Source organism: Phocoena sinus, chromosome 6 (genome assembly GCF_008692025.1).
Source record: "Phocoena sinus isolate mPhoSin1 chromosome 6, mPhoSin1.pri, whole genome shotgun sequence".
Taxonomy (NCBI): domain Eukaryota; kingdom Metazoa; phylum Chordata; class Mammalia; order Artiodactyla; family Phocoenidae; genus Phocoena; species Phocoena sinus.
In genome coordinates, this window is record NC_045768.1 from 113,502,192 (window position 1) to 113,529,260 (window position 27,069).

Genomic DNA, 27,069 nt, shown 5'->3' on the forward strand with positions numbered 1-27,069 from the left:
GCAGTCGCATAGCACAGGGAGATCAGCTCGGTGCTTTGTGGCCACCTAGAGGGGTGAGATAGGGAGGGTGGTCGGAGACACAAGAGGGAGGAGATCTGGAGATATATGTACATGTGTAGCTGATTGACCTTTTATAAAGCAGAAACTAACCATTGTAAAGCAGTTACACTCCGATAAAGATGTTTAAAAAAACCAAACAAACACCTCATCTACACCGTCAGGCAGCTGGCCAGGTTTGACCTGAGGATTGTAGTTTGCTGACTCTTGTAGAGTTCTTCAACACTAAGTTGTTCATTTTGAGAAGATTATTTTTTCACTTCTTTTAAAAAAATGATTCCCTTATTGTCCTTGTAAAATATAATTTTTGGTACATAAAAAAGCATATATGTAATATATATGTGTAAACTGTCAAGCAAAATAACATACCCAGCAGTTAGAACACTAAGTTCTATCTGTGTACTATTCCCTAATCTAGGGATTGGCGGGTGTTTTTCTGTAAAGGGCCAGATTGTAAATATCTTAGTCTTTTCAAACTGTAAGATCTCTGTCATAACTACTAACTATGCATTGTAGCAAAGTAGTAACGATAGACACTGTGTAAATGAGTGAGCATGGCTGACTTTCAGTAAAACTTACTTAGGGACTGAAATCTGGATTTCATATAATTTTTATGTGTTCATGAAATGCTCGCTTCATTTTTTTGACCATTTAAAAATGTGCAAAACCATTCTTATCTTATGAAACATAAAAAAACAGGTGGCGGGCTGAATTTGGCCCCTGAACCATAGTTTGTCAACCCCTGTCTTGACTGTGCCTCTGTCTTCTCCCAGAGGTGACCATTACCTTGAATTTTGGATATATCATTCCTATGGATTTTTTTAAAGTGCTTTTTCCTCTTACATATATGTGTCTGAATGATGTCTTGTTCTGTTTTGCCTATTTTTGAGCATTATAAAAATTACATCATACTGTATATAGATTAGGACTTGCTTTTTTTCATTCGTCATTATTTTTCTAAGATTCATTTACATAGTTGGGTTTAGCTGTATAATATTCTGTTGTGTGAATATACCGCAGTTAATTCACCTGACAGTAGGTATTTAAGTTGAATCTAGTTTCTGCTTTGAACGTTTTTGCACATGTTTCCTGGTACACATATACAAGAATTTCCTTGGTTATCTGTTTTCTTCTGTTGAATGATTTAACAGAACACTTATGAATTTTATAAAAAATGATGAAGCAGTATTATTTACCTTGAGAAATGTTATTGTCTTACTTCCTCATCTTAAATCATTCTTTATTTATTTACATTAATGGAAAAATGCCTTTAAAATGTGCAGTGAAGTGTTAAATATTTAATTCATTCTTTCACTCATTTTTTTAGTATTACACAAACATTTATTGACTAATATATTAGGTTCTGTGCCAGCAAGAGAACTTAAACAGTAAAGGAGATAGACAATTAAACCAAAAATTAAGTAATAAATGACAGCCGTTTATTGAAAGCTTACTATGCCAGACATTATGTTAAACAATTATGTGCATTATCTCTGTATTAGTCTACTAGAGCTGCTGTAAGAAAACAAAATTCCAATCTGAATGTCTTACACAACAGAAATTTATTACTTCACAGTCTGGAGGGTAGAAGTCAGAGATCAGCATGTCAGCAGGGTTTGTTCCTTCTGAGGGCTGTGAGAAGAATCTGCTCCCTGTCTTCTGGTGGTTTCCTGGCTATCTTTAGCATTCCTTGACATGTAGAGTCATCACCCCAGCCTCTCCCTTCATTTTACATGGTGTTCTACCTGTACAGGCGTGTGTCTCCAAATTTCCCCTTTTTTCTAAGGACACCAGTTATACTGGATTGGAGCCCACCCTCATGATCTCTTTTAACTTGATAAAGATCTTGTCTCCAACTAAGGTCACATTCTGAGGTACTAGGGGTTAGAACTTAAGCATATGAATTCTGGGGGAATACAGTTCAACCCAGAAAGCTCTCTATTAGTCTTTATAGCAATCCTAGGTAACTCTGTGGAACCTTAATATACAGTTGAATCTTGAACAGTGTGGGGATGAGGGCATCAACCTGCCTTCCTGTTGAAAATCTGCATATAACTTAAGCCTACCCTCCGCCTACCCTCCATATACATGGTTCCTCCAGGTCATGTCTGCAGCTCTGCATCCATGGATTCAACAACTGCAGATTGTGTAGGATTGTAGTATGTTTACTATTGAAAAACATCTGAGTATAAGTGGGTCTCACAGTTCAAATCCGTATTATTTAAGGGTCAACTGTACTGGTCTTATCGTAGAGCGTATTGCAGTGCAGAAACCCTAGCTGCTAAAAAATGACTTCTGCATTGTTCCAGGACAAGATGGCATAGACTCAGTTTTCCCTGCTTTTCCCACCTAAATACAGTTAAATACTCTGGAAGTTACATCTCCTGTATATCATGGACTGGGTGTTGGACCTGCCTGAAATCCAGATCCACCATTGACATAGACAAAAATACAAAGAAACCAAACAAGCAAAAAAAACCCCAGAAAATCCTCTCACTTGCCAACGTACTAGGAAAGAAGAACCCCAATATGTGCCACAGGGGGGTCCTGTTGAGTGATTTAAACTGTGGGCAGCAGTGAAGCCCCAGGGTGTCCCTACCCCATCCCACAACTGGAGCATCAGCAGGTGACTTGGAGGGCAGTTTGACCCATCAGTGGCAACAAAGCCCTGGACTGTCCTGGTCTACTCAACAACTGGTACATGAGCAGGTTCTCCATCTATCCATAGCAGAAGTTGCCACAAAGCTGTGTCCTCATTCTCTCCACGTAATGACAAGGAGACCAGGCCCAGTGGCATCTGCCCGTCACCCCCACCCTCAGGAGATCTTCAGTAACAGCAGCTGACCCAGGGAAGCAACTTCATCCTCATAGAATAACAGCAGAACGGACTGAGCAGGACCTCCATCAGCACCAGAACAACAAAGCAGACCAGATTAACATCACAAGAGTTCAGAAGGCCAAACTGTCATTGGAGTGAAGCCCCACAACAGTAGGCCAGGACCTAAATGGCCTGCTCAAACAGAACATGTAAATAGGATCATGAGTCTTCTAACATAATACCTAAAATATTCAGGATACAATAAAAAAGTCACTTGTCATACCAGGAACCAGGAAAACCACAACTTGACATTGAGCTGACCTAGGGCCAATGGAATACTGGAATTATCTGACAAAGATTTTCAAGCTGCTTTAAACAAATGCTCCAACAAGCAATTAGGAATTCTTTGGAATGAAAAAAGGAGAAAATCTCAGTATAGGATTAGTAGTTATAAAAAGAACCAGTTGGCAGTTATATAATTGGAAAACATAATAACCAAAATTTAAAATTCACTGGGTAGAATCAGTAGTAGAGTGGAGCTGATGGAGATATAATCACTGAACTTGAAGGCAGATCAGTTGAATTTACTCAACCTGATTAACAGAAAAAAGACTGAAAAAAATTATCAGAGTCTTAAGGATTTGTGGGACAATAACAAAAGATTTAACATTTGTATCATTGGAGCCCAAAGGATAATAGAAGGAGCATGGGAGTGTAAAAAGTATTTGAAGAAATAATAGCTGAAAACTTTCCACATTTGGTGAAAGACATAAATTTAAAGCTTCAAGAAGCTGAGCAAACCCTGAAATAGGATACACTTAAATCTTCACCTAGGAATATTAAACTTCTGAAAGTAAAAGACAAAGAAAACAAATCTTAAAATAGCCAGAGAGAAATGACACATTAGATATAAAGGACTACCAATTGGAACAACACCAAATTTCTCATCTGAAACCGTGGAGTCCAGAAAGAAGTGGCATAAAAATTTTCAAGTGCTGAAAGAAAAGAACTGTCAACCCTGAATCCTATATTTGATGAAAACATCCTTCAGGAATGAAGGGGAAATAAAGACGTTCTCAAACGAAATAAGCTAAAAGAATTTATTGTTAACGTAGCAAACAGAATTACTAGGGAGAAAGAGAGACATTACATAATAACAAAAGAATCAGTCCAATAAGAAGTTATTGCAATCCTTAATGGGTGTATACCAGACAACCAAACTTCAAAATACATAAAACTAATAGAGCTGAAAGGAGAAATAAACAAATCCACAAGTATAGTTGGGGACTTGAACATAGTGATTGATAGAACTGCTAGCCAGAAATGAGCAAGGGTATAGAATAGTTAAACACCACCACAGGCCACCAAGATCTAATTTACATCCTATCCAACAATAGCAGAATACATTATTTTTTCAAGTGCCCACGAACCATTCACCAAGATAGACCATATGCTGGATCATAAAACAAATCTTAACTAATTCCGAAGAATTAAAGTTATATGACATATATTCTTTGAACGTAATGGAATCAAACTAGAAATCAATAATAGAAAGGTGACAAGAAAATCTACAAACACTTGAAAGTTAAAGATACTTCTAAATAATACAGAGACAAAGGGGAAATCTAAGAGGAAAGTTAAAAATACAAAGAATGAATGAAAATACACACATCACATATCAAAATAAGTGAGATGCAGCTAAAGCACTGCTGTGAGGGAAATTTATAGCACTAAAGGCTTACATTAGAAAAGAAAAGTCTCAAATCCGTAGTCTAAGTTCCTATCTGAAGATGCTAGAGAAAGAAGAGCAAGATAGACCCAAAGCAAGCAGGATGAGGGAAATCATTAAGAGTAGAAGGCAGTGAAATTGAAAACAGGAACCCTTCTGAGAAATGTAATGAAACAAAAAATTGGTTCTTAGAAAAAAATGAATGAAATTGATAAATCTCTAGCAAGATTGATAAAAAGAAAGAGATGACACAAATCACCAATATCAGGAATGAAACAGGATATCACTACAGATCTTATAGTGAGTAAAAAGATGACAACTTTACACATAAGTTAAACAGCCTAGAAGAAATGCACCAACTATTTGAAAACCACGAACTACCAGAACTTAGCCAAATTGAAATAGATATCTTCTATAGTCCTGTAACTATTTTTAAAATTGAACTTTTGATTAAAAACTGAAAAGGAATAAATCTCCAGGCCTAAGTGGTTTCACTGGAGAATTTTACCAAACACAGAAAGCATTAACATCAATTTGATAAAATGATACCGTCTCTTTCAGGCTGTCAGAGCAGAAGGAACACTTCCCAACTCATTTTGAGGCCTGTATTACCGTGATACCAAAACTGTACAAATACAGCACAAAAAGAAAACCACAGACTAATATCTCATTGACTTAAATGCAAAAATTCTCAACAAATTTTAGCAAATTGAATCCAACCACAGCCAACTGGGATTTAGTCTGGAAACCCAAGTCTGTTTCAGTATTAGAAAATCAATGAGGGGCTTCCCTGGTGGTGCAGTGGTTGAGAGTCTGCCTGCCGATGCAGGGGTCACGGGTTCGTGCCCCGGTACGGGAAGATCCCACATGCCGCGGAGCGGCTGGGCCCGTGAGCCATGGCCACTGAGCTTGCACGTCTGGAGCCTGTGCTCCGCAACGGGAGAGGCCACAACAGTGAGAGGCCCACGTACCGCAAAAAAAAAAAAAAAATCAATGAGATCCACCATATCAACAGGCTAAAGAAGAAAAATCATGTGATCATAACAATGGATGCAGAAAATGTTTTGACAGAATTCAGCGTCGTAATAAATAAAAACTATCAGTAAGTAGAAAGCAAGGGGAATGTCCTCAACCTCATAATAGTCATCTATAAACAAACTTACACCTAACAGTACTTATAGGTAGAGGACTGAATGCTCTCCCTCTACAGTCTGGAAAAGGACAAGGAAGTTAGCTCTCACCACTGTTAATCAACATACTGCTGGCAGTTTTGGTTACTGCAGTAAAGAAAGAAAAAGAAAGAAAAGACATACAAATTGAAAAGAAGGAATGAAACTATTGCTGTTTCCAGTTGACATGATTTTCTGCATAGAATATCTGAAGGACTCTACCAAAACACTCCTAGAACTAAAAAATGAATTTATTATTGTTATAAAAGTATAAGGTCACTTCACAAAAATCAACTGATTTCTATACATTGACAATGAACAAGTGGAAACATATTTAAAAAAACGCAATACCATTTACAATTGCTCCAAAGAAAATGAACAAAAGTATAATAAAACATGCAGGATTTGTGCAATTAACATGACAAAATCTTGATGAAATTGAAGATTTAAATATTTGGAGAATCATACCATGTTCATTAATTGGAAGACTCAAGGTAATGAAAATGGCAAGTATTCTTAAATTGTTTTAACTAATAATTGTAGTTCTTAGTAAACCCTCAGAAACATTTTTTTTGTAGACGAGCTTATTCTAAAATTTATATAGACAGAGAAAGGCCTTAAAATAGCCAAACAATTCTGAGGAAGACTAAGTGGGAAGAATGACTCTTCCTGGTGTCACAGCTTGCTTGTAGCTGCAGTGATCGAAGCAGTATAGTGCTAGTGGAAGGACGGGCACATAGGTCAGTGGAACAGTGTGAGGAACCCAGAAGTAAATTCACACCAATATGCCCTGCTAATTCTTGACAAAGAAGCAAAAGCAGTTCAGTGGGGGAGGGATTGCCTTTTCAGTATTAGTGCTGGAGAAATTGGACATCCATCTGTAGGCAAAAATATGAACCTTGACCTAAACCTCACACGTAATATAAGTAACTCAATACAGATCATGCACTCTAATGTAAAACATAAAATTGTAAAACTTAGAGAAAAATTTCAAGACCTAGGACTAGACGAAGAGTGCTTAGACTTAACACCAAAAGCACAATCCATGAAAGAAAAACTTGATGAATTGGACTTCATGAGAATTTAAAACTTTTGCTCTGCAAAAGACTCTGTTAAGAGGAAGAATATACAAGTTACAGATTGGGGGAAAATATTTGTAAACCCCATGTTTAACAAACGACTTGTATCTAGAACATATAAAAACCCACCAAAATTCAACATTAAAAATATGAAGAGTCCAGTTAGAAAATGGGCAAAAGACAATCTAAACATTTCATTGAAGAGGATGAATGGCAGACACAGATGGCAGATAAACACATGAAAAGATGTTCAACATCATTAGCCATCTGGGGAATGCAAATTAAAACCACAGTAGTATATCACTACCCATCCATCAGAATGGCTCAAATAAAAATTGTGATAAAACCAAATGCTGGTGAGGATGTGGAAGAACTGGGTGACCGTAACATTGCTAGTAGGGATGTTAAATGATACAGCCACTTTGCAAAACTGTTTGGCAGTCCCTTTTAAAACTACAAATGGATCTGTCACACCAAGAGCAGGTAATGCTGCGCTCTTGGGCATTTGTCCCAGAGAAGAGAAAACTTATTTTCACTAAGAAACTTATTACATGCATGTTCTTAGCAACTTTGTTCTTGTGGGGTTTTTTGTTTTGTTTTGTTTTGTGGTACGCGGGCCTCTCACTGTTGTGGCCTCTCCCGTTGCAGAGCACAGGCTCCGGACGCGCAGGCTCAGCGGCCACGGCTCACGGGCCCAGCCGCTCCGCGGCATGTGGGATCCTCCCGGACCGGGGCACGAACCCGTGTCCCCTGCATCGGCAGGCGGACTCTCAACCACTGCGCCACCAGGGAAGCCCAGCAACTTTGTTCTTAATAGCCAAAACTGTGAAACCCCAATGTCCTTCAGAGGGTGAATGAATGAACAAATTATGGTACTTCCATACCATAGTCTGCTGCTCAGCACTGAGATGGAACAGGCCATTCAGGCATGCGTCCAGTGTCTTGGATGGACTCCGAGGAAGTAATACCAAGTGAAAACAGTCAACCTCAGAAGGATGCATACTGCGCGATTCCATACGTATATATAGGACTTCTGAAATATAGTTGTAGGCGTGGGGAACAGATTGGTAGTTGACGGGCAGAGATGGGAGCAGTGAATATGGCTATCAAGTGACATAGTAATGGTACAGTTAAGTATCCTGATTTGATGGTGGTCACATAAGGCTACGCGTGTGATAAAATTGTACTGATGGCGATACAGAAACGTGAGCACTAGTAACTGGTGAAATGTCTGGTTCGTGCAGTGCCAGCTTCCCAGTGTGTATAGGTACCACAGTTATGCAGGACGATACAGTTGGGAGAGGGTGGGTGAAGGATACATGGGACTTCCCTGTACATTACTTCTCACCTTTCTGTTGTTATCTATAATATTTCAAACTAAAATGGTTAAATTCCTACATAGGCATAGAAGGAAGTCTGGAGGAGAACACTGAAACTGTACGTTTCTCAGATGGTAGAATTACGAATGATTTGTATTTTCTTTGTTTCATACGTTTTCAACAGTGTACATATATGATTTTTATGAGAGAAAAAAATACTGGCATAAGCTAAATGAAAACTAATTTCCAATGGAAATGTTCATTGCAAAATTTGCTCAAAAGAGTCCATTTGAATTACGAACTTGGAGGGCATTGGTAGCCTTGAAAGATTTTCAGAGTCACAGTGGGATCAGAACACAGAGTGTAGCAGATTTAAAAATAAATGGGAAGCAGGTAAAAGCACGGAAATATAAAAAGTACGCGTTCAGCAATCCGACAGAAAGACGTGAGAAGGGGAAGTGGGACGAGGATTTTTCAGTTGGGAGGCTCTCGATCCACAGCTGGTGCCGCAGGAAGAGAAAGTGGGTAATTATGAGTAATTTCTAATGAGGAGATCACTCCATGCTTGTGATAAACCATGTTAGTCGGCATGTGGTTGGGCGGGTCATTTGCAGTCCAGGACCAGGGCATGCCCAGGTGCAGGGAGTTGGAGCTCATGTTATTCCCTGTTGTGTGCGTGTGTGTGTGCACGTGTGTGTTTACTTTGTAAGCGAACATGTAGCAATGATGGGCCTTTGTAGAGGAAGATTTTGATTTGGGGTTTAGTTAACCTCCAAAGCAGTTTTAAAAAACATGTTGACATAAATGGCTAATAAAAAGGTAGCTGGTCTCTATTTAAATAATTACATTTGGGGTTTAATTGCTTCCTTCTGTTCTCACTGAATGTGTTGGTTAAATCGCCAAAGGAGAATGCCAGCGTCTTTTATCAGTTTATCAGCTAATCATTTAGACATGATCACTATTTGCCACCAGAAGTAGTGGCGCCGGGCGGTCCCTAGGTAAGATGCTGCTGTAGCCTTAGTCGTTCTTTAACCTTAGTACATTAAATGATGCACAGGGCACCCTGCACAACCTGGCAGCTCTGTGCGAAGGCAGGCGCAGCTCTTCACGAGGAGGGAAGCCGAGAAGCAAAGAGGAAGAGGTACGCCTCCTGCATGCTCGCTGCCTCACGCCGTCACTTTGAGTTGATTGCCTTCCTTTCCTGCATGGTTTAAATTCCTAACAATGACTGGACGATCTTTAGGTCTGTAGGGACCTGTTAATATATTTTGACTGACATACTGTGTCATAATTTTGCCCCATAACTGTTATTCAGAATTCTGAGTTCAATTTCTTTTCTTTTGATAAAATTAAAAATTTGTTATTGTGTTGTTTTTCTTTTCAGAAACAAATTGATCTAGATTAAACACTTGAAAGCTAATATTACATTGCCATTAACCAGATTTCAAAACTTTTATTTCTTATATTCACATTAACACCTTTCTTTAAATAAAAAACATTTTAGCAATGAAAACGGTAGTTTTTTTTTTTTAAATTAAAATGTTGTGTTTTTTTTTTTCTCTTCATAGGTTTATCTGGCAAGGCTGAGACAAATAAGGCTGCAGAATTTCAATGAGCGCCAACAGATTAGAGCGAAGCTTCGTGGTGAAAAGGCAGGTTGAAAATCTTTTTCAGAAAGTAATTGAATGACATTATAATACACTGAGATTATGTGCCACTAACACAAAATAAAGTCTGATGAAGACAGTGAAGGTCAAAGACCAGAAAACTATACATAGTGTTACAGTATATCTTATTTATATGACTTAAAATTGATAAGACCTTTTGTTCCGGGGGGATTCTGAGAGGAAAGTGTGAGTGGTACCCATGGACATATAAAATGGTACGTTTTATATCCTTCTGTTCTGTCTTTTTTCTCAGTGTCCATAGGAGTTGACGGTTGTGGAGCGTTCAGTTGCAGCTGTGAACGACTTGCCATTTTTCATTTTTAGATGTTAGTTTATTCATGTGAAGTCTACAGTGAGTTTGCGGTTCTATCCTAAGTGGTCTGCTCACTACTTATTTTGTAGAAAGAAGCTGACAGCTCCGAAGGACAGGAAGGAAGTGAGGAGGCTGACGTGAGGCGTAAGAAAGTGGAAGTGCTGAAGGTATGTACTGGAAGCGATACAGGTTTTCCTAGAGGAAATGGAAACCCGAGATAGAAAGTTGTGTTCTTAAGTCTTTCATAGTAAACCAACTTATTCTCTTGCCTTAACTTTTCTTTCCCTTTTATCCCTCACTTTTCCATTTCCGAAAAATAGCGTTTTGCTCTCTTCATGTCATATTGATGGAGAGCAATTTGATGAAGCCACAGCATAAATACATGAAACTATCACACAAGTAACCTTAAGAAGAGAAAATGGTAACTCTAAAAGTGAAAAACGTAATCTCTGTTTCTGTGAAGACAAGTTTGTGCATAATAGTCATAGTTGTAAATTTTTTAATTTTTATTTCCATTTGACTGTACCTGCATTTATTTTCATTCCAGAAATACTTATTGAGCAGCTGCTGTGTGTTGGCAGCCCGTTTAGGTGCTGGGCATGCAGCTTACGTTTGTGTTCTGGAACCACACTCACCCACTTATTTTTTGGCTAATAAGGAAATATTTTTATAGACCTGGACAAACAAACAGGCAAACGTGCGCCTTTCTTTCTGGCACTAGCTGTGCTGATTGTCTTCATTTCCAGGCCCAGGTGAGCGCCCGCGCGGCTGTGCTGAAGGAGCAGCTAGAACGTAGGAGGAAGGAGGCGTACGAGAGAGAGAAGAAGCTGTGGGAGGAGCATGTGAGCCTTGCCCCTGTCGTCCTGCCGGGCTCCTGCACGCGGGCTTTCACTGGGTGCTGCGCCAGCCTTATGGTTCTGTGGTCCTATTTTCTCCCTCTCGTTCAATTCCCCTACGTCTCTCTGTCTTTGTCATCATTTAAGGATGATCCATATGGAAGTTATTTTGGGGTTTGACTTGAGGTGAGAACCCAATGTGTTTAGTCTTTTTTATTGCCAAGTAGCTAATCAAAGTCCCAGCATCACTTAGTGCCTGCAACTTTTCTTCTGCCCCTGATCTGCAATGCTGCCTGTGAGAGACTAGACGCCTGTGTGTCCTGGAGGATGAGTCCACGTCTGTTCCCCAGGGCCCCGTTGTGCTTGTAATTATGGGTTTAGAATATATTTAATTCTTGGAAGGGTTCTTCCCTCATTTCCCCTTCACTCTTCTTTTTCATTTGTTTTCCTTACTTACTTGCTCTCTTTTTCTCTAAGAGATACAGTTTAGAGTAATATTTTTTCTTTTTTCTTTTCTTACATCCTGTTGGGATTTTGATCATACTACCTTAAACCTACAAATTAACTTAAGAAGAGCTGACGTGTTTATAATAGTCTTTATCCAGAAGCGTGTTAAATATCTACATTTACTTGTATCTTTTATATCTCTTACATAATTTTGATCATTTTTAACTCATACTTGTTATATTTCTTATAAAGCTCATTTCTTGGTGGTTTATAATTCCATTTCTGCTTTTAAACGTTTGGCTTTTTCTAACAGAATAGTGCTGATATTTGGAGAAATTGTTGGGTTTTGCTTATCTCTTATGCAGTGAGTGTGCCTGTTCTACCAATGTTGAGGGGTTTCAGCATGCAACAATATCACTGACAGGCAGTCATGATATACATCATAACAGTAATTGCTACAGTTCATAATTGTTTATTGTATGCAAGGCAAATTATAACCACTGCCCATGGATCGCTTTGCTTACTCTTTACGACTTTACAAAGCAGATAAAGAAAGATAAAACAATTAGATGAGGTCACATTTTCAGGAAGTGTGGAATTGGGATAGGAACCTGTGCCTGTCAGGTATCAAAGTCTTAGTGTTCATAGCCAGTACGCCTAACTCCCCTGCTTTCTTTAAGTTTTGCCTTTTATTACCACTTTATTCTTGCTGCATCGGCCAGAACTTCTAGGGCAGAGTTAAATAGTAATAGAGATAATACTTTTGTTCCTGTCTTTAATGGAAATACTTTAGTCATTTCTCTGTTATGTATGGTAAAATAGTAAGGAATATAATTTTACGTCTGGGTTTTACAGTTTTTATCAGACTTGTGTTTTGGCATTTTATCAGATGTCTTTTGTGTTATCTCTTAACATGATTGTGTTTCTTCTGAATCCACCCGTTGATGTCATATACAGGGAGATTCTCGTACCATATTCCTAAAGAAAAAGAACCATTTAGCTATGAAGCATGAGTGAAAGGGACAGAACTCCAGAAATCAGAATAAGTCTAAGGGTTTTTTCATAGTTCCCTTTCGTTTTCTCCTCCCAGCAATTTTGATTTCTCCACCCTCCGCTAGTTACCATTTTTCTCTGTAGTTTCCGGAGTCCAATAGTGGACAACTCTCGTCTTGTTTGCCACATCATGAACAGGTCTTGACTATGAGGCAGTAACTGTCACAGGGTATCTCATGTTCCTCCCAAATCTTAATTACTATTATCTGGTACTTATCTTCTGGCCTACTGGTCCCAGTCTTCCCTGGCTTCAGATTGTTATGCTGTTTAAATCATGTTTTAATTCTAGTGCTTTTACTTTCCCCTTTCTTTTTTTTTTCGAATTTCATTTTTTAAATTTTTTTATGTAGCAGGTTCTTACTAGTTATCCATTGTATACATATTAGTGTATATATGTCAATCGCAATCTCCCAATTCATCCCAACACCACCCCCGCCACTTCCCCCCCTTTGTGTCCATACATTTGTTCTCTACATCTGTGTCTCTATTTCTGCCCTGCAGACCAGTTCATCTGTACCATTTTTCTAGGTTCCTCGTATATGCGTTAATATACCATATTTGTTTTTCTCTTTCTGACTTACTTCACTCTGTATGACAGTCTCTAGGTGCATCCACGTCTCTACAAATGACCCAGTTTCGTTCCTTTTTTATGGCTGAGTAATATTCCATTGTATATATGTACCACATCTTCTTTATCCATTTGTCTGTCAATGGGCATTTAGGTTGCTTCCATGACCTGGCCATTGTAAATAGTGCTGCAATGAACATTGGGGTGCATGTGTCTTTTTGAATTATGGTTTTCTCTGGGTATATGCCCAGTAGTGGGATTGCTGGATCATATGGTAATTCTATTTTTAGTTTTTTAAGGAACCTCCATACTGTTCTCCATAGTGGCTGTATCAGTTTACATTCCCACCAACAGTGCAAGAGGGTTCCCTTTTCTCCACACCCTCTCCAGCATTTGATGTTTATAGATTTTCTGATGATGCCCATTCTAACCGGTGTGAGGTGATACCTCATTGTAGTTTTGATCTGCATTTCCCTAATAATTAGTGATGTTGTGCAGCTTTTCATGTGCTTCTTGGCCATCTGTATGTCTTCCTTGGAGAAATGTCTATTTAGGTCTTCTGCCCATTTTTGGATTGGGTTGTTTGTTTTTTTTTAATATTGAACTTCATGAGCTGTTTATATATTTTGGAGATTAATCCTTTGTCTGTTGATTTGTTTGCAAATATTTTCTCCCATTCTGAGGGTTGTCTTTTTGTCTTGTTTCTACTTTGCTTTGCAAAAGCTTTTAAGTTTCATTAGGTCCCATTTGTTTATTTTTGTTTTTATTTCCATTGCTCTACGAGGTGGATCAAAAAAGATCTTGCTGTGATTTATGTCAAAGCGTGTTCTTCCTATGTTTTCCTCTGAGAGTTTTATACTGTCCGGCCTAACAATTAGGTCTCTAATCCATCTTGGGTTTATTTTTATGCATGGTATTAGGGAGTGTTCTAATTTCATTCTTTTACATGTAGCTGTTCAGTGTTCCCAGCACCACTTATTGAGGAGGCTGTCTTTTCTCCTTTGTATATACTTGCCTCCTTTGTCATAGGTTAGTTGACCATAGGTGTGTGGGTTTATTTCTGGGCTTTCTATCCTGGTCCATTGATCTATATTTCTCTTTTTGTGCCAGTACCATATTGTCTTGATTACTGTAGCTTTGTAGTATAGTCTGAAGTCAGGGAGTCTGATTCTTCCAGCTCCGTTTATTTCCCCTCAAGACTGCTTTGGCTATTTGGGGTCTTTTGTGTCTCCATACAAATTTTAAGATTTTTTGTTCTAGTTCTGTAAAAAATGCCATTGGTAATTTGATAGGGATTACATTGAATCTGTAGATTGCTTTGGGTAGTATAGTCATTTTAACAATATTGATTCTTCCAATCCAAGAAAACGGTATATCTCTCCACCTATTTGTATCATCTTTCATTTCTTTCACCAATGTCTTAGAGTTTTCTGCATACGGGTCTTTTGTCTCCCTAGGTAGGTTTATTCCTAGGTATTTTATTCTTTTTGTTGCAGTGGTAAATGGGAAGGTTTCCTTAATTTCTCTTTCAGATTTTTCATCATTAGTTTATAGGAATGCAAGAGATTTCTGTGCATTAATTTTGTATCCTGAAACTTTACCAGATTCATTGATTAGCTCTAGTAGTTTTCTGGTGGCATCTTTAGAATTCTCTATGTATAGTATCATGTCATCTGCCAACAGTGACAGTTTTACTTCTTCTTTTCCAATTTGTATTCCTTTTATTTTATTTTATTTCTTTTTCTTCTCTGATCGCCATGGCTAGCACTTCCAAAACTATGTTGAATCATAGTGGCGAGAGTGGACATCCTTGTCTTGTTCCTGATCTTAGAGGAAATGCTTTCAGTTTTTCAGCACTGAGAATGATGTTGGCTGTGGGTTTGTCATATATGGCCTTCATTTTGTTGAGATAGGTTCCCTCTTTGCCCACTTTCTGGAGATTTTTTATCATAAATGGGTGTTGAATTTCGTCAAAAGCTTTTTCTGCATCTATTGAGATGATCATATGGTTTTTATTCTTCAGTTTGTTAATATGGTGTATCACATTGATTGATTTGCATATATTGAAGAATCCTTGCATCCCTGGGATAAACCCCACTTGATCATGGTGTATGATCCTTTTAATATGTTGCTGGATTCTGTTTGCTAGTATTTTGTTGAGCATTTTTGCATCTGTAATCACCAGTGATATTGGTGTGAAATATTCCTTTTTTGTAGTGTCTTTGTCTGGTTTTTGTATCACGGTGATGGTGGCCTCGTAGAATGAGTTTGGGAGTGTTCCTTCCTCTGCAATTTTCTGGAAGAGTTTGAGAAGGATGGGTGTTAGCTCTTCTCTAAATGTTTGGTAGAATTCACCTGTGAAACCATCTGGTCCTGGACTTTTGTTTGTTGGAATTTTTTTTTTTTTTTTTGGTACATTGGCCTCTGTCTGTTGTGGCCTCTCCCGTTGCGGAGCACAGCCTCCGGACACACAGGCTCAGTGGCCATGGCTCACAGGCCCAGATGCTTTGCGGCATGTGAGATCCTCCCGGACCGGGGAATGAACCCGTGTGCTCTGCATCGGCAGGTGGAATCCCAACCCCTGCGCCACCAGGGAAGCCCTGTTGGAAGATTTTTAATCACAGTCTCAATTTCAGTGCTTGTGATTGGTCTGTTCATATCTTCTATTTCTCCCTGGTTCAGTCTCAGAAGGTTGTGCTTTTCTAAGAATTTGTCCATTTCGTCCAGGTTGTCCATTTTATTGGCATAGAGTTGCTTGTAGTAGTCTCTTAGGATGCTTTGTATTTCTGTGGTGTCTGTTGTAACTTCTCCTTTTTCATTTCTAATTTTATTGACTTGAGTCCTCTCCCTCTTTCTCTTGATGAGTCTGGCTAATGGTTTATCAATTTTGTGTATCTTCTCAAAGAACCAGCTTTTAGTTTTATTGATCTTTGCTATTGTTTCCTTCATTTCTTTTTCATTTATTTCTGCTCTGATCTTTATGCTTTCTTTCCTTCTGCTAACTTTGGGTTTTGTTTGTTCTTCTTTCTCTAGTTCCTTTAGGTATAAGGTTATAGATTGAGTTTTTTTTGTTTCTTGAGGTAGGCTTGTATTGCTATAAACTTCCCTCTTAAAACTGCTTTTGGGCTTCCCTGGTGGCGCAGTGGTTGAGAGTCCGCCTGCCGATGCAGGGGACACGGGTTTGTGCCCCGGTCCGGGAGGATCCCACATGCCGCGGAACGGCTGGGCCCGTGAGCCATGGCCGCTGAGCCTGCACATCCGGAGCCTGTGCTCCACAACGGGAGAGGCCAAAACATCGAGAGGCCCGCGTACTGCAAAAAAAAAAAAAAAAAAGAAAAAAAAAAAAACTGCTTTTGCTGTATCCCATAGGTTTTGAGTTGTCGTGTTTTCGTTGTCATTTGTCTCTAGTTATTTTTTGATTTCCTCTTTGATTTCTTCAGTGATCTCTTGGTTGTTTAGTAACGTATTGTTTAGCCTCCATGTGTTTGTGTTTTTTACATTTTTTCCCTGTAATTGATTTCTAATCTCATAGGGTTGTGTTCAGAAAAGATGCTTGATATGATTTCAGTTTTCTTAAATTTACTGAGGCTTAATTTGTGAACGAAGATGTGATCTATCCTGGAGAATGTTCCATGTGCACTTGAGAAGAAAATGTAATCTGCTGTTTTTGGATGGAATGTCCTCAAAATATCAATAAAACCTATCTGGTCTAATGTGTCATTTAAAGCTTGTGTTTCCTTATTAATTTTCTGTCTGGATGATCTGTCCATTGGTGTAAGTGAGGTGTTAAAAGTTCCCCACTATTATTGTGTTACTGTTGAGTTCTTCTTTTATAGCTGTTAGCAGTTGCCTTATTTATTGAGGTGCTCCTGTGTTGGGTGCGTATATATTTATAATTGTTATATCTACTTGGATTGATCCCTTGATCACTATGTAGTGTCCTTCCTTGTCTCTTTTAATATTCTTTATTTTAAAGTCTGTTTTGTCTGATGTGAGAATCGCTACTCCAGCTTTCTTTTGATTTCCATTTGCATGGAATATCTTTTTCCATCCCCTCACTTTCAGTCTGTATGTGTCCCTAGGTCTGAAGTGGGTCTCCTGTGGACAGCATATAGGTGGGTCTTGTTTTTTTATCCATTCAGTGAGCCTTGTCTTTTGGTTGGAGCATTTAATCCATTCACGTTTAAGATAATTATTGATATGTATGTTCCTATTACCATTTTCATAATTGTTATGGTTTTTTTTTTTTTTTTTTTGCGGTACGCGGGCCTCTCACTGTGTGGCCTCTCCCGTTGCGGAGCACAGGCTCCGGACGCGCAGGCTCAGCGGCCATGGCTCACGGGCCCAGCCTCTCCGTGGCATGTGGGATCCTCCCGGACCGGGGCACGAACCCGTGTCCCCTGCATCGGCAGGCGGACTCTTAACCACTGCGCCACCAGGGAAGCCCGTGGGTTTGTTTTTGTGGGTCCTTTTCTTCTCTTATGTTTCCCACTTAGAGAAATTCCTTTAGCATTTATTGTAGGGCTGGTTTGGTGGTGCTGAATTCTCTTAACTTTTGCTTGTCTGTAAAGCTTTTGATTTCTCCATCAAATCTGAATGAGATGTTTGTTGGATAGAGTAATCTTGGTTGTAGGTTCTTCCCTTTCATCACTTTAAATATATCGTGCCACTCCCTTCTGGTTTGTAGAGTTTCTGCTGAGAAATCAGCTGTTAACCTTATGGGAGTTCCTTGTATGTTATTTGTCATTTTTCCCTTGTTGCTTTCAGTAATTTTTCTTTGCTTTTAATTTTTGTCAGTTTGATCACTGTGTGTCTCAGCCTGTTTCTCCTTGGGTTTATCCTACCTGGCACTCTCTGTGCTTTCTGGACTTGGGTGGCTGTTTCATTTCCTCTGTTATGGTGTGAGTATGAAATAATTGCTGTGCTAACTTATTGCCTCTTCCGCAAGAGAATGTTGTAGCAACCACATTTGTCAGAAGTAGAAATATCTCATCTTCATAGTCAGACTTAGTAATTTGTCCTCTTAGCCAAATCCTTTCAAACTTACCTGATGTGGCAAAGAGAGTGAGCTTAGCTTTGGTGGCCTCTGTCTAGCGGAGTGGGGAACAGTCTACTTTTGTTCTCTTGGGCCCAGGAAACAGAAACATGTCGTCCTTTGCCGATTTGCACAGTGGGGCAGTTTCTGTCAGGGTGAATCAGCATGAAAGTGCCTGTGTATCCTTTTTAATCAGCTTTCCTTGGCTTGAGCCTGCTGCTGTCGTCCGTGTGTCGAGCTGCAGGATCGCAGTTGCAAGCTTTACGGGCCGTCGCTCCCTCCTAGTTTATAGCTGAGTCTTTAGTAATCCATTCTGGCCGTCCGCATGGCACATGAAGGTGACTGTGAGAGGAAGGTAGCCATTAAATCCAGTGAGGAGCTTATGCTTCGTGCAGATTAGCCTTATTTTAAGAACGTGATCTGCTATGCAGAGCTGCACGGGGCCTCTGAGTATTTGATGACAGCAGCCTGCGTGCTGACACCCTGGAGTCTTAAAGGTGGGTCAGTGCCCCACGTCTGTCCCCTCCGTGTGCCTGCAGAGGCCCTCCCTGTGCTGCCTGTATATACACCTTGTATGGCTCCTTACACAAGGTGGAGCGGATGACTTGTGTCATCGTTCATGTTGTGGTTGGCACGTGGGACCCTGGAAGAGCACCTTGATCACTGGGAGATGTTTCCTGTTCTCCCAGTCACATAGGCACCGCTCACGTTCGTGATTTAGAACGTCACACTTCTAACAGCTCAAGTTAGTATATCTCAGAGAACGCAAGCATGAGGTTTGTCATTATATTTCTTTCCCAAAATCTGCCCTTGGTGGGTAGAAACATAGCCCACAAGCATGTTTAAACGCGGTCTTGAGCACATCTTGTAGGATGGTTTTCTAAAGCGCAGTTCCCCAAGCAGGCTTCCTTTCCATCACTTGTTCCTCACTGTGCTGCCCTCTGGGTGAGGTCGTGCCCCGTCATCTAAGCTGTCACAGCCTGGTGCCCAGTCTGCACACTTCTTCGCATCAGTTCAGGCGGCATGTTGGTGAATGTCTGCTCCTTGGTTAGGTCGGAGACTGTCTTTTGAATATGATGACTTCCTCTTTTATTGCATTTCCCTCTTCGTTGTGTATTTCATGTCTGTGTTTGTCCCATTCTTCGGACACAGGCCTAGAAGCTTCCCCCAGGGTGGACACACTGCCCCCATCTTGGCTACCTCAGAATCTTCTCTCCTTAGTCTTGCCATCTAATCTCATCCATCTAAATAGACACATCCTGAGGTCACTTTGGAATCATGCTCTCTGAGCCAAGTCTCACTGGATATTAACAGAGTTCCAGAGATCTCTGAAATATATGTTTGACATCAAAGGATTCAAGAACATCAAAGAGAATCAGGATTCCACTTATGCCGAGGAATCCTCTGATGATCCTCCTGACATCAGGCTGGCTTTCCCCAAGCAGCAGGGGCAGAGGGTCCTCAGTTGGTGGAGGAGGGGAAGGGGAGCACCTCTGGAAGCACTGTTAGGTGTTCCGTTCCAGCAAGTGTGCTTCACAGACTGTGTCCGGTGGTGCTTCGGCTTTGAGCAGGTGCTCGGCGTTCTTATCATAAGACCTTTAGTGCTGGGCAGCTGCACACGTGCATAGTAGCGATTCTGACTCCTCAGATGGCAGCTGGAGCCCGGCCTCTTCTGCCAGAGGCTGCCCTAGACCTCACACACCCACCAGTACACTTGCACGAGCACATGCTTATGGTACAGTCTAGGAAGAGCTCCCGTAGAAGTCTCGGCTCTAAGCCATGTAAAACCAGTGTAAATTTTTGTTAATTTTAATGGTAGATCTGTCTTCGATAGTTCTCAAGTACACACAAATGACAGATATTATGGCTATATTCCTGGTAGATAATACTAGTTCCTAGTGCAGCACAACTTTGTATCTCCTCATGTTTTTTCACAAAGGTTTTTACGGTGGCGACGTTAATTAAACTGTGGCAGTGAGCCTGGCTTTTGAGGTGCAGCAGGCAAGCCAGCCCCCTTTCGTGTGGGAGAATTATTTCATTGTGTGCACTTTTGGAAAGACCGTCGAACAAGGTGCCCTGGCTTCTCCCAGCTGAGGGACAGGCTGGTGATCTAAGGTGGACCAGCTGGACCTTCTCCAGGGCGTGAAGTTTGAGCAGGTTGGAAGTTGGAGTTGATTTAATCAAGCGAGAGAACCTGGTGAAGCCAGGAGTGAGCTTCTGCTGCCAGATCCATGCAGCTACCCCGGCTCCTGTTCTCTTCTCGTGGAGGGCTTCCCTTTGCTTTGTGATCCGCCTACAGCTCTCTTCTCTCTTCTGCCCGCTCCCCTCCTCTCTTCCAACTCCATCCCCCGCATCTCCTTCCTCCAGAGTTAGTTTCTGTTGCCTTCAGCCAAAGAACCTTCACAGATTGATTGTGTGTCGTGCTCTGCATGGGACCTGGCAAATAGCAGCAGCAGTGAGTTCACCAGGAATTCTGTGGCTCGTGCTGTGCGGAGCTGTGCACAGAGGACGCGTGCTGGAGTGGTGAGGACAGCGGCAGGCTGGGAGTCAGGAGACCTGGGTCTAGTCTCAGCTCTGCCAGTTAATTAGCCTGTTTGGGGGACTGCCTCAATGTTTGGGGGCCTTGATTGCCTCATCCATCTCTAATGTTGTTGTGTCTCAATGTTGCCTTGAAAAATAACCTTCACAGTGTAAGTACTTAGGTCCAGGTAAATCTACAAGAGTGGATAAAAGTTATTTTACCAAGTAATTGTTTGAACAGGAAGTCTAATTTAGCACAAGCTAGATGTATTATAGGTACTTGTGTCTGTTCCTACTCTAACTCAGGAGTGGCTAACATGGTATTTCAGGTTGGGCTTAGCATTATTCCGCTCCCGGAAATGTGCATTAAAGGTTTGATTGTATGTATGTCGATGCATTTTTACCCAGGAAGACCACCTATCTTTAATTGGATTCTTAAGAGTATCCTTGATCTAACAAACAGTAAAAATCACTGCCTTAATTATTCTGATTCTTTGGCATGTATACCCAATTTTATAAATTTTTCTTTTTGGCACACTTAATGGTAAAAATTGTAGTACTAAATAGGACTTCAGAATGGAGAATGATTTTCGTGTGTGATGATAGAGGTTTTCCACCCAAATAATAATGTTGCTTTTCCCAGGCAGCGTATATGCTTATATCGTAAGTAAAACATACAAGGAAGATAGGTTCAGTTTTTTAAAATGGTAGCAGTGTATTTAGTAATCTAAAATTCAGTGAAAAATAGAATTAGGGAAATTCAGAGACTATATTTTGAGTACGAGTTTCTTTTGAATTGCGTTGAACTCTTTCTTGTGTATTTCATTTGTGTTCTGTCTTTGTCGTGTTCTTTAGACCTGCCACATAGGCCTATAAAGCCTCCCCTAGGGTGGACACACTTACCCTTCTGGCTACCTTGGCATGTTCCTATTCTTAGACATGCTTACAAATGCATTATAGTAGTACTAGTTCAGAAAAGAAATTCAGATACAAACACTTATATTTTTGGTACTTCAAAGACAAGGCTTTGAGAAGTTAAATATGAATTTGCTAACATTTGGCCAAGATGTATCTTTAGGCTACATAAAATTATGTGTGAAGTTGCTTTGTACTCAAAATATTAAATCAGGGCATTTAATAATATTTTTCTAATATACATTAAAATCTTACTAGTCATTCAGCATATAGAGATGAAATAGTATTTATATTTATACTTCAATAGTAGCTAAACTTATAATTCCATGTATTTATAGACCTGGCCTCAGTAGTTGGTGAAATTTTTAGTTTTGTCATTAGGTGGCATTGCTGGTTAATTTTTCAGCAAATAGTAAAACTGACAGATAAAATAGAAGGAGTTTTACAGTGATAATTAAAAATCTTGTGGAAATATAAGCAGTATGAAAAAGTCTTGAATTTATTAACCTGGTGATAAAATAGCTAGGGGAAAAAAAATCTTCTAAAGCAATTTGTTTCTTAAACCTGACTTATGAAACTTTCAAGTCAGTGTTGACTTGTGCATTAGTGTCCTAATGCAATTGTTTTTTTAAACTTTGAATTTTGAAGAACTGTTAGAATAAAGTAGGTATTCTAGACATAACCAGGTGATCAATTTGTAACAAAATTGGGTTATTTGTTTTATGGTTTTTTTCTTCTGTGAAACTTTGTTTTGTTTTCTTAATTTAATTAATTTTTGTGTTGTTCTACCATATTCAGTCATCTTTCTGAATTAAGGGCTCAATCTAATGTTTTCTCTTTTGACAAATTTAAAGATACATTATTATCTTCTATCTCAAGGTCTGGTTAATACTGAATAGCATTAACGTTTCTGGCTAAAAATAATATATCCATGATGTTTACACAGAAGGCCCAAGTTCTCCTGCGTGTTACTTTGGCTTATAAAGGTGTTACCACGTCTCAGTAGTTACCCTGAATTACCCTTAATTTTTCAATAACTGAATTAGTTTTGTTATAAAGTATTTCTAAGAGTCAGTTGGGTATTCTGTTTGTTTTTGTTCTTTGGTTTAGGTTTCATATATCTTTCTTTGCTTATCTCAGGTTCTTTTGCTATGTTTAGGTTAGCTGACCCGGGGAGAGACTAGTACATGTTTGATTATGGAACGTAAGCATTTCCTGAAGGCTGCAGACGATCCTTCTTATAAAGGTGCCAATGACTTTCTTACACAGTGAATCAGATATCTTAGAGACTCTGTCTGTGCCAGTCGTTAGCCATATGTATGGCAGCAAGACAGATTTTAATATACTATGGAGTAGAATTTTAATAGTCGTGGGTGAAACTTTTTCTTCATTAAATTGCCTTTTGTTGGCTAAAAGAAGAGACTTCCTTTCAGAGATGAGTAGCGTGCAGAGAATTTAACAGAGACAGTCCTGCTGGACTGAATTTGGTTGTCGTTGGTCTCAGGCACTGTTTAACTCATAGCACTTTATCAATAAGCAGATTTTTTTTCTGTTACTTGAGGTTTCTCTTAAGGTTGAGACTAATATAGGAATGTCTCTAATATATTTTACAACTTAAGACTCTAAGGTCAAAATAAAACGTTTTCAATCCCTTTGTATGTGACTTTTGCCATTAACTAAGGACAAATTTGCTAAGTATTCCATAGAGGTTTAGGTCACATATCTCCAGTTTCAGAGAGTTGTGCCAGTGTCTTGTTTAAATTGTATAAGAATTATGTGTGTGTGTGTGTATAAACATTAAAAAGAGCTATAGATAAATGAAGTGCAGTTAGCCAGAGCAGGGGTATATGGGTGAATTTTTTTTTTCTTTTATTAAGAATTTCCTTAATGTTCTTATTCTAGGCAGCTGACCAGTGATTTTGGGAATGACTTTTGAGGTAGTCTCTGTAAGCATCAATGAAAATTGTATCAGAGGCTGAGAAGGGAGGTTGGTGCTATTCTTGCTTCAGTGAAATTGGTTAAATTCATATTATCACTCTTGTTTATTCATACAATTAAATTACTGTATTGATCACTTTTTTATCTTAGATTTTTAAAAATTTGTAATGTAAGGTGTTTGCGTTTCAGGTTTCTGCTTCATACTGACTTCTATAAAACCTTTGCATACGGTGCTAACACTTTCGTTTCTGATTCTGCACTGATAGGAGGGTTTTGTTCTGTGCTGTACTCTAGAGATCAGAAACTTGCTTTGTGTAAACTTCTTCACCTCGTCAGGCACTGAAACCGGATTCTGAGTGTTTAAGGCAAATAACCCTATTTAACGGAGACTGAATAAGTGTTTGCTGAACTCTAATAATTACTACTATTTATTAGGTACACAGCTGTGCGCTTTACACACTTAATCCAGTGAGTACCGCATTCCCATCTTAGAGAGGTTTGGGGTCCAGAGAGGGCAGGGGGGCCAGAGCTGTGGGCCCCTCCTGCCTGTGTGCACTCGCAGGGCTGTGCGCGGGGCTGCCCGACCTCACACTCTTTCCCTGGTCCGGAGTTCCTTCTTCCCCAGAGCATTGAGCACACATCTGCCCACTTTACTTCACTGCAGCATGCTGATTGATTTATCTGTTCCCTGTTCTCTTCTAGTTTATAATCCTTTCAGAGAAAGCACTTTGTCATCATTTTGGTTTTTCCTCCTTTTTTGAAAATTGCTTTCTGCAATTAGTTCTGGTCTCTTATATATTGGGTTTTTTCCTAACTTGATTGAGCTGTAACCCTCAAATAATTCTCAAATTCTCCAATCAGTAATTACTGATTTAAATAAAATGGCAGACTTTGCACACCCAGATTAATTTGTTTCCTTCAAAATAATCATCTAGGGAAGTAACATACTTGTCCTAAAAATGCTGCTATTTGATCAGAGCCAATTGACGTATGTTTATATTTCCTCAGAATCTATACTTTTTTGAATATACTCTATGGTAATAAGACAATCAAAGTTTTAACACGTTTCTATATAATTTTTCAGGTAGATAATACTCAGTTTTGTGAGCTCTAGATTTTTTTAAAGTTATTTATAATAACATTAAATATCAGTATACTTCAACAGTGCTGAACTGTGGGATTAAAGCAATGTTTCCATCTTCCTCTTCTTTTTTTAATAAGGACTTTATTTTCTTTGGAGCATTTTTAGGTTCACCGCAGAATTGAAGGGACAGTGCAGAGATTTCTCATGTACCCCCTTGTCCCCCACATGCATACAGCCTCCCCCATTATCAACATCCCCCACTAGATGGTACATTTGTTACAGTGGATGGACCTGCATGGACACATCCTCACCGCAAGTTCATAGTTTACGGTACGGTTCATTGTCAGTGTTGTGCCTTCTGTGGTTTGGAGAAATGTATAATGACATGTATCCATCATTATAGCATCATATATGGTGTCTTCAGGCCCTGCAAGCCCTCTGTGCTCTCTGCCTGCTCATCCCTCCCACCCACCCCCACTCCCTCACCAGCCCCTGCGACCACTGATCTCTTTACTGTCTCTGTAGTTTTGCCTTGTTCAGAATGTCATATGGCTAGAAACTTAAAGGATGTAGCCTTTCAGACTGACTTCTCTCACTCGGGAATATGCATTTAGGGTTCCTCCTTGTGTTTGCATGGCTAGATACCTCATTTCTTTTTAGCACTGAATACTCTTCCATGTATGTACTGGTTTTTTAATCCATTCATCTTGGTTGCTTCCAAGTTTTGGCAATTACAAATAAAACTGCTGTAAACATCTGTGTGCAAGTTTCTGTGTAGACATAAGATTCCAACTCATCCTGAGTATATGCCAAGGAGCCCAATTGTGATTGTATGGAGTAAGAGTATATTTAATTGTGTAAGAAACCACGAAACTGTCTTCCAAAGTGGCTGTGCCATTTTGCGTTCCCACCCATGTGGACTGAGAGTTCCTGTTGCTCCACATCGTTCAGCAGCATTTGTTGTTGTCACTGCTGTGGGTTTTAGCCACCATAGTAGGTGTGCAGTGGTGTTACCTTGTTTTAATTTACAGTTCCCTAATGGCATACGATGTGGAGCATCTTTTCATAGGCTTCATTGCCTTCTGTATCTTCTTTGGTGAGGTGTCTGTTCAGATCTTTTGCCCTTTTTTTTTTTTTTAATTTATTTTATTTATTTATGTTCGGCTGTGTTGGGTCTTCGTTGCTGCGTGGGGGCTTTCTCTAGTTGTGGCGAGCAGGGGCTACTCTTCGTTGTGGTGCGCAGGCTTCTCATCGCGGTGGCTTCTCTTGTTGTGGAGCATGGGCTCTAGGTGCGTGGGCTTCAGTAGTTGTGGCATGTGGGCTCAGTAGTTGTTTGCTCATTTTTTAATTGGGTGGTTTTCATATTTTTGAGTTTTAAGAGTTTTTTGTGTATTTTGATTAACAGTCCTTTGTTTTTATTTTGTTTGTAAATATGTTCTCCCAGTCTGTGGCTTGTCTTCTCATTCTTTTGACAGTGTCTTTCACAGAGCAGAAGTTTTTAATATTGATGAAACCAGCTTATTAATTCTCTTTCATGGTTGTGCCTTTGGTGTTGTATCTAAAAAGTCATTGCCAAACCCAGGGTCACCTGGATTTTCTCCTATGTTATCTTCTAGGAGTTTTATAGTTTTGAGTTTTACATGTAGGTCTGTAATCAATTATGAGTTAAGATTTGTGAAGGGTGTAAGGTTGTTTGTTTGCCTGTGGGTGTCCAGTTATTCCAGCACCGCTTGTTGCTAAGAAGACTGTCCTTTCTCCACTGAATTGCCTTTGCTCCTTTGTTAAATGTTAGTTGACTCTATTTCTGGGCTCTGTTCTGTTCAGTTGATTTGTTTGCTCTACTTTCATTAGTATCACACTATCTTGATTACTGTAGTTTCTAGTAAGTCTTGAAGTCAGGTAGTATCATTCCTCCAACTTAGTTCTTCTCCTTCAATACTGTGTTAGCTATTTCCATCTCCTTTTGAGCAAAACAGATATTGGTGTAAAATGAAAGTACAGAAAAGTAAATATTAGAATTGGATTACTGTCTTATGCTTAGAAGATGCTCAATAAATATTGTGTTTGAAATATTGGTATTTACTCAACAGAAATTCTTGTTTACTGGTTTGAAGAAGAGATAGAAGTTGGGAGTGACTTGCTGCCATGTTCCTGTGAGCATACTGCGAAATGCCATTTCCTTATATTTACTGAAAGTTCAGAACATCATTTCACATTGTTTACAGAGTCTAAATGTCAAGATAAAAGCAAAAACATATATGAATATAACAAATGGTATTTTTAGTGACGTAAATCTTATTACCTGTACTTTTCAATTCTTCCTTTCTTATTTTTTTTTTTTTTTTTTTTTTTTTTTTTGCGGTATGCGGGCCTCTCACTGCTGTGGCCTCTCCCGCCGCGGGGCACAGGCTCCGGACGCGCAGGCCCAGCGGCCATGGCCCACGGGCCCAGCCGCTCCGCGGCACGCGGGATCCTCCCGGTCCGGGGCACGAACCCGCGTCCCCTGCATCGGCAGGCGGACT

At 39.6% G+C, this 27,069-nt stretch overlaps 1 protein-coding gene across 2 annotated transcripts in view; it reads left to right on the forward strand.

Annotated features, from left to right (window-relative positions):
• The window catches only part of NEK1 (NIMA related kinase 1), a 215,009-nt gene that overhangs the window by 120,961 nt on the left and 66,979 nt on the right, over positions 1–27,069 (forward strand). The window contains exons 18-21 of one of the 2 annotated variants that reach the window (XM_032634868.1): positions 9,229–9,312; positions 9,740–9,823; positions 10,241–10,318; positions 10,898–10,993. In XM_032634868.1, coding sequence (XP_032490759.1) covers positions 9,229–9,312; positions 9,740–9,823; positions 10,241–10,318; positions 10,898–10,993 — 342 coding nt within the window. The remainder of the gene's footprint in view (positions 1–9,228; positions 9,313–9,739; positions 9,824–10,240; positions 10,319–10,897; positions 10,994–27,069) is intronic. The other variant, XM_032634869.1, reaches the window with a different exon arrangement.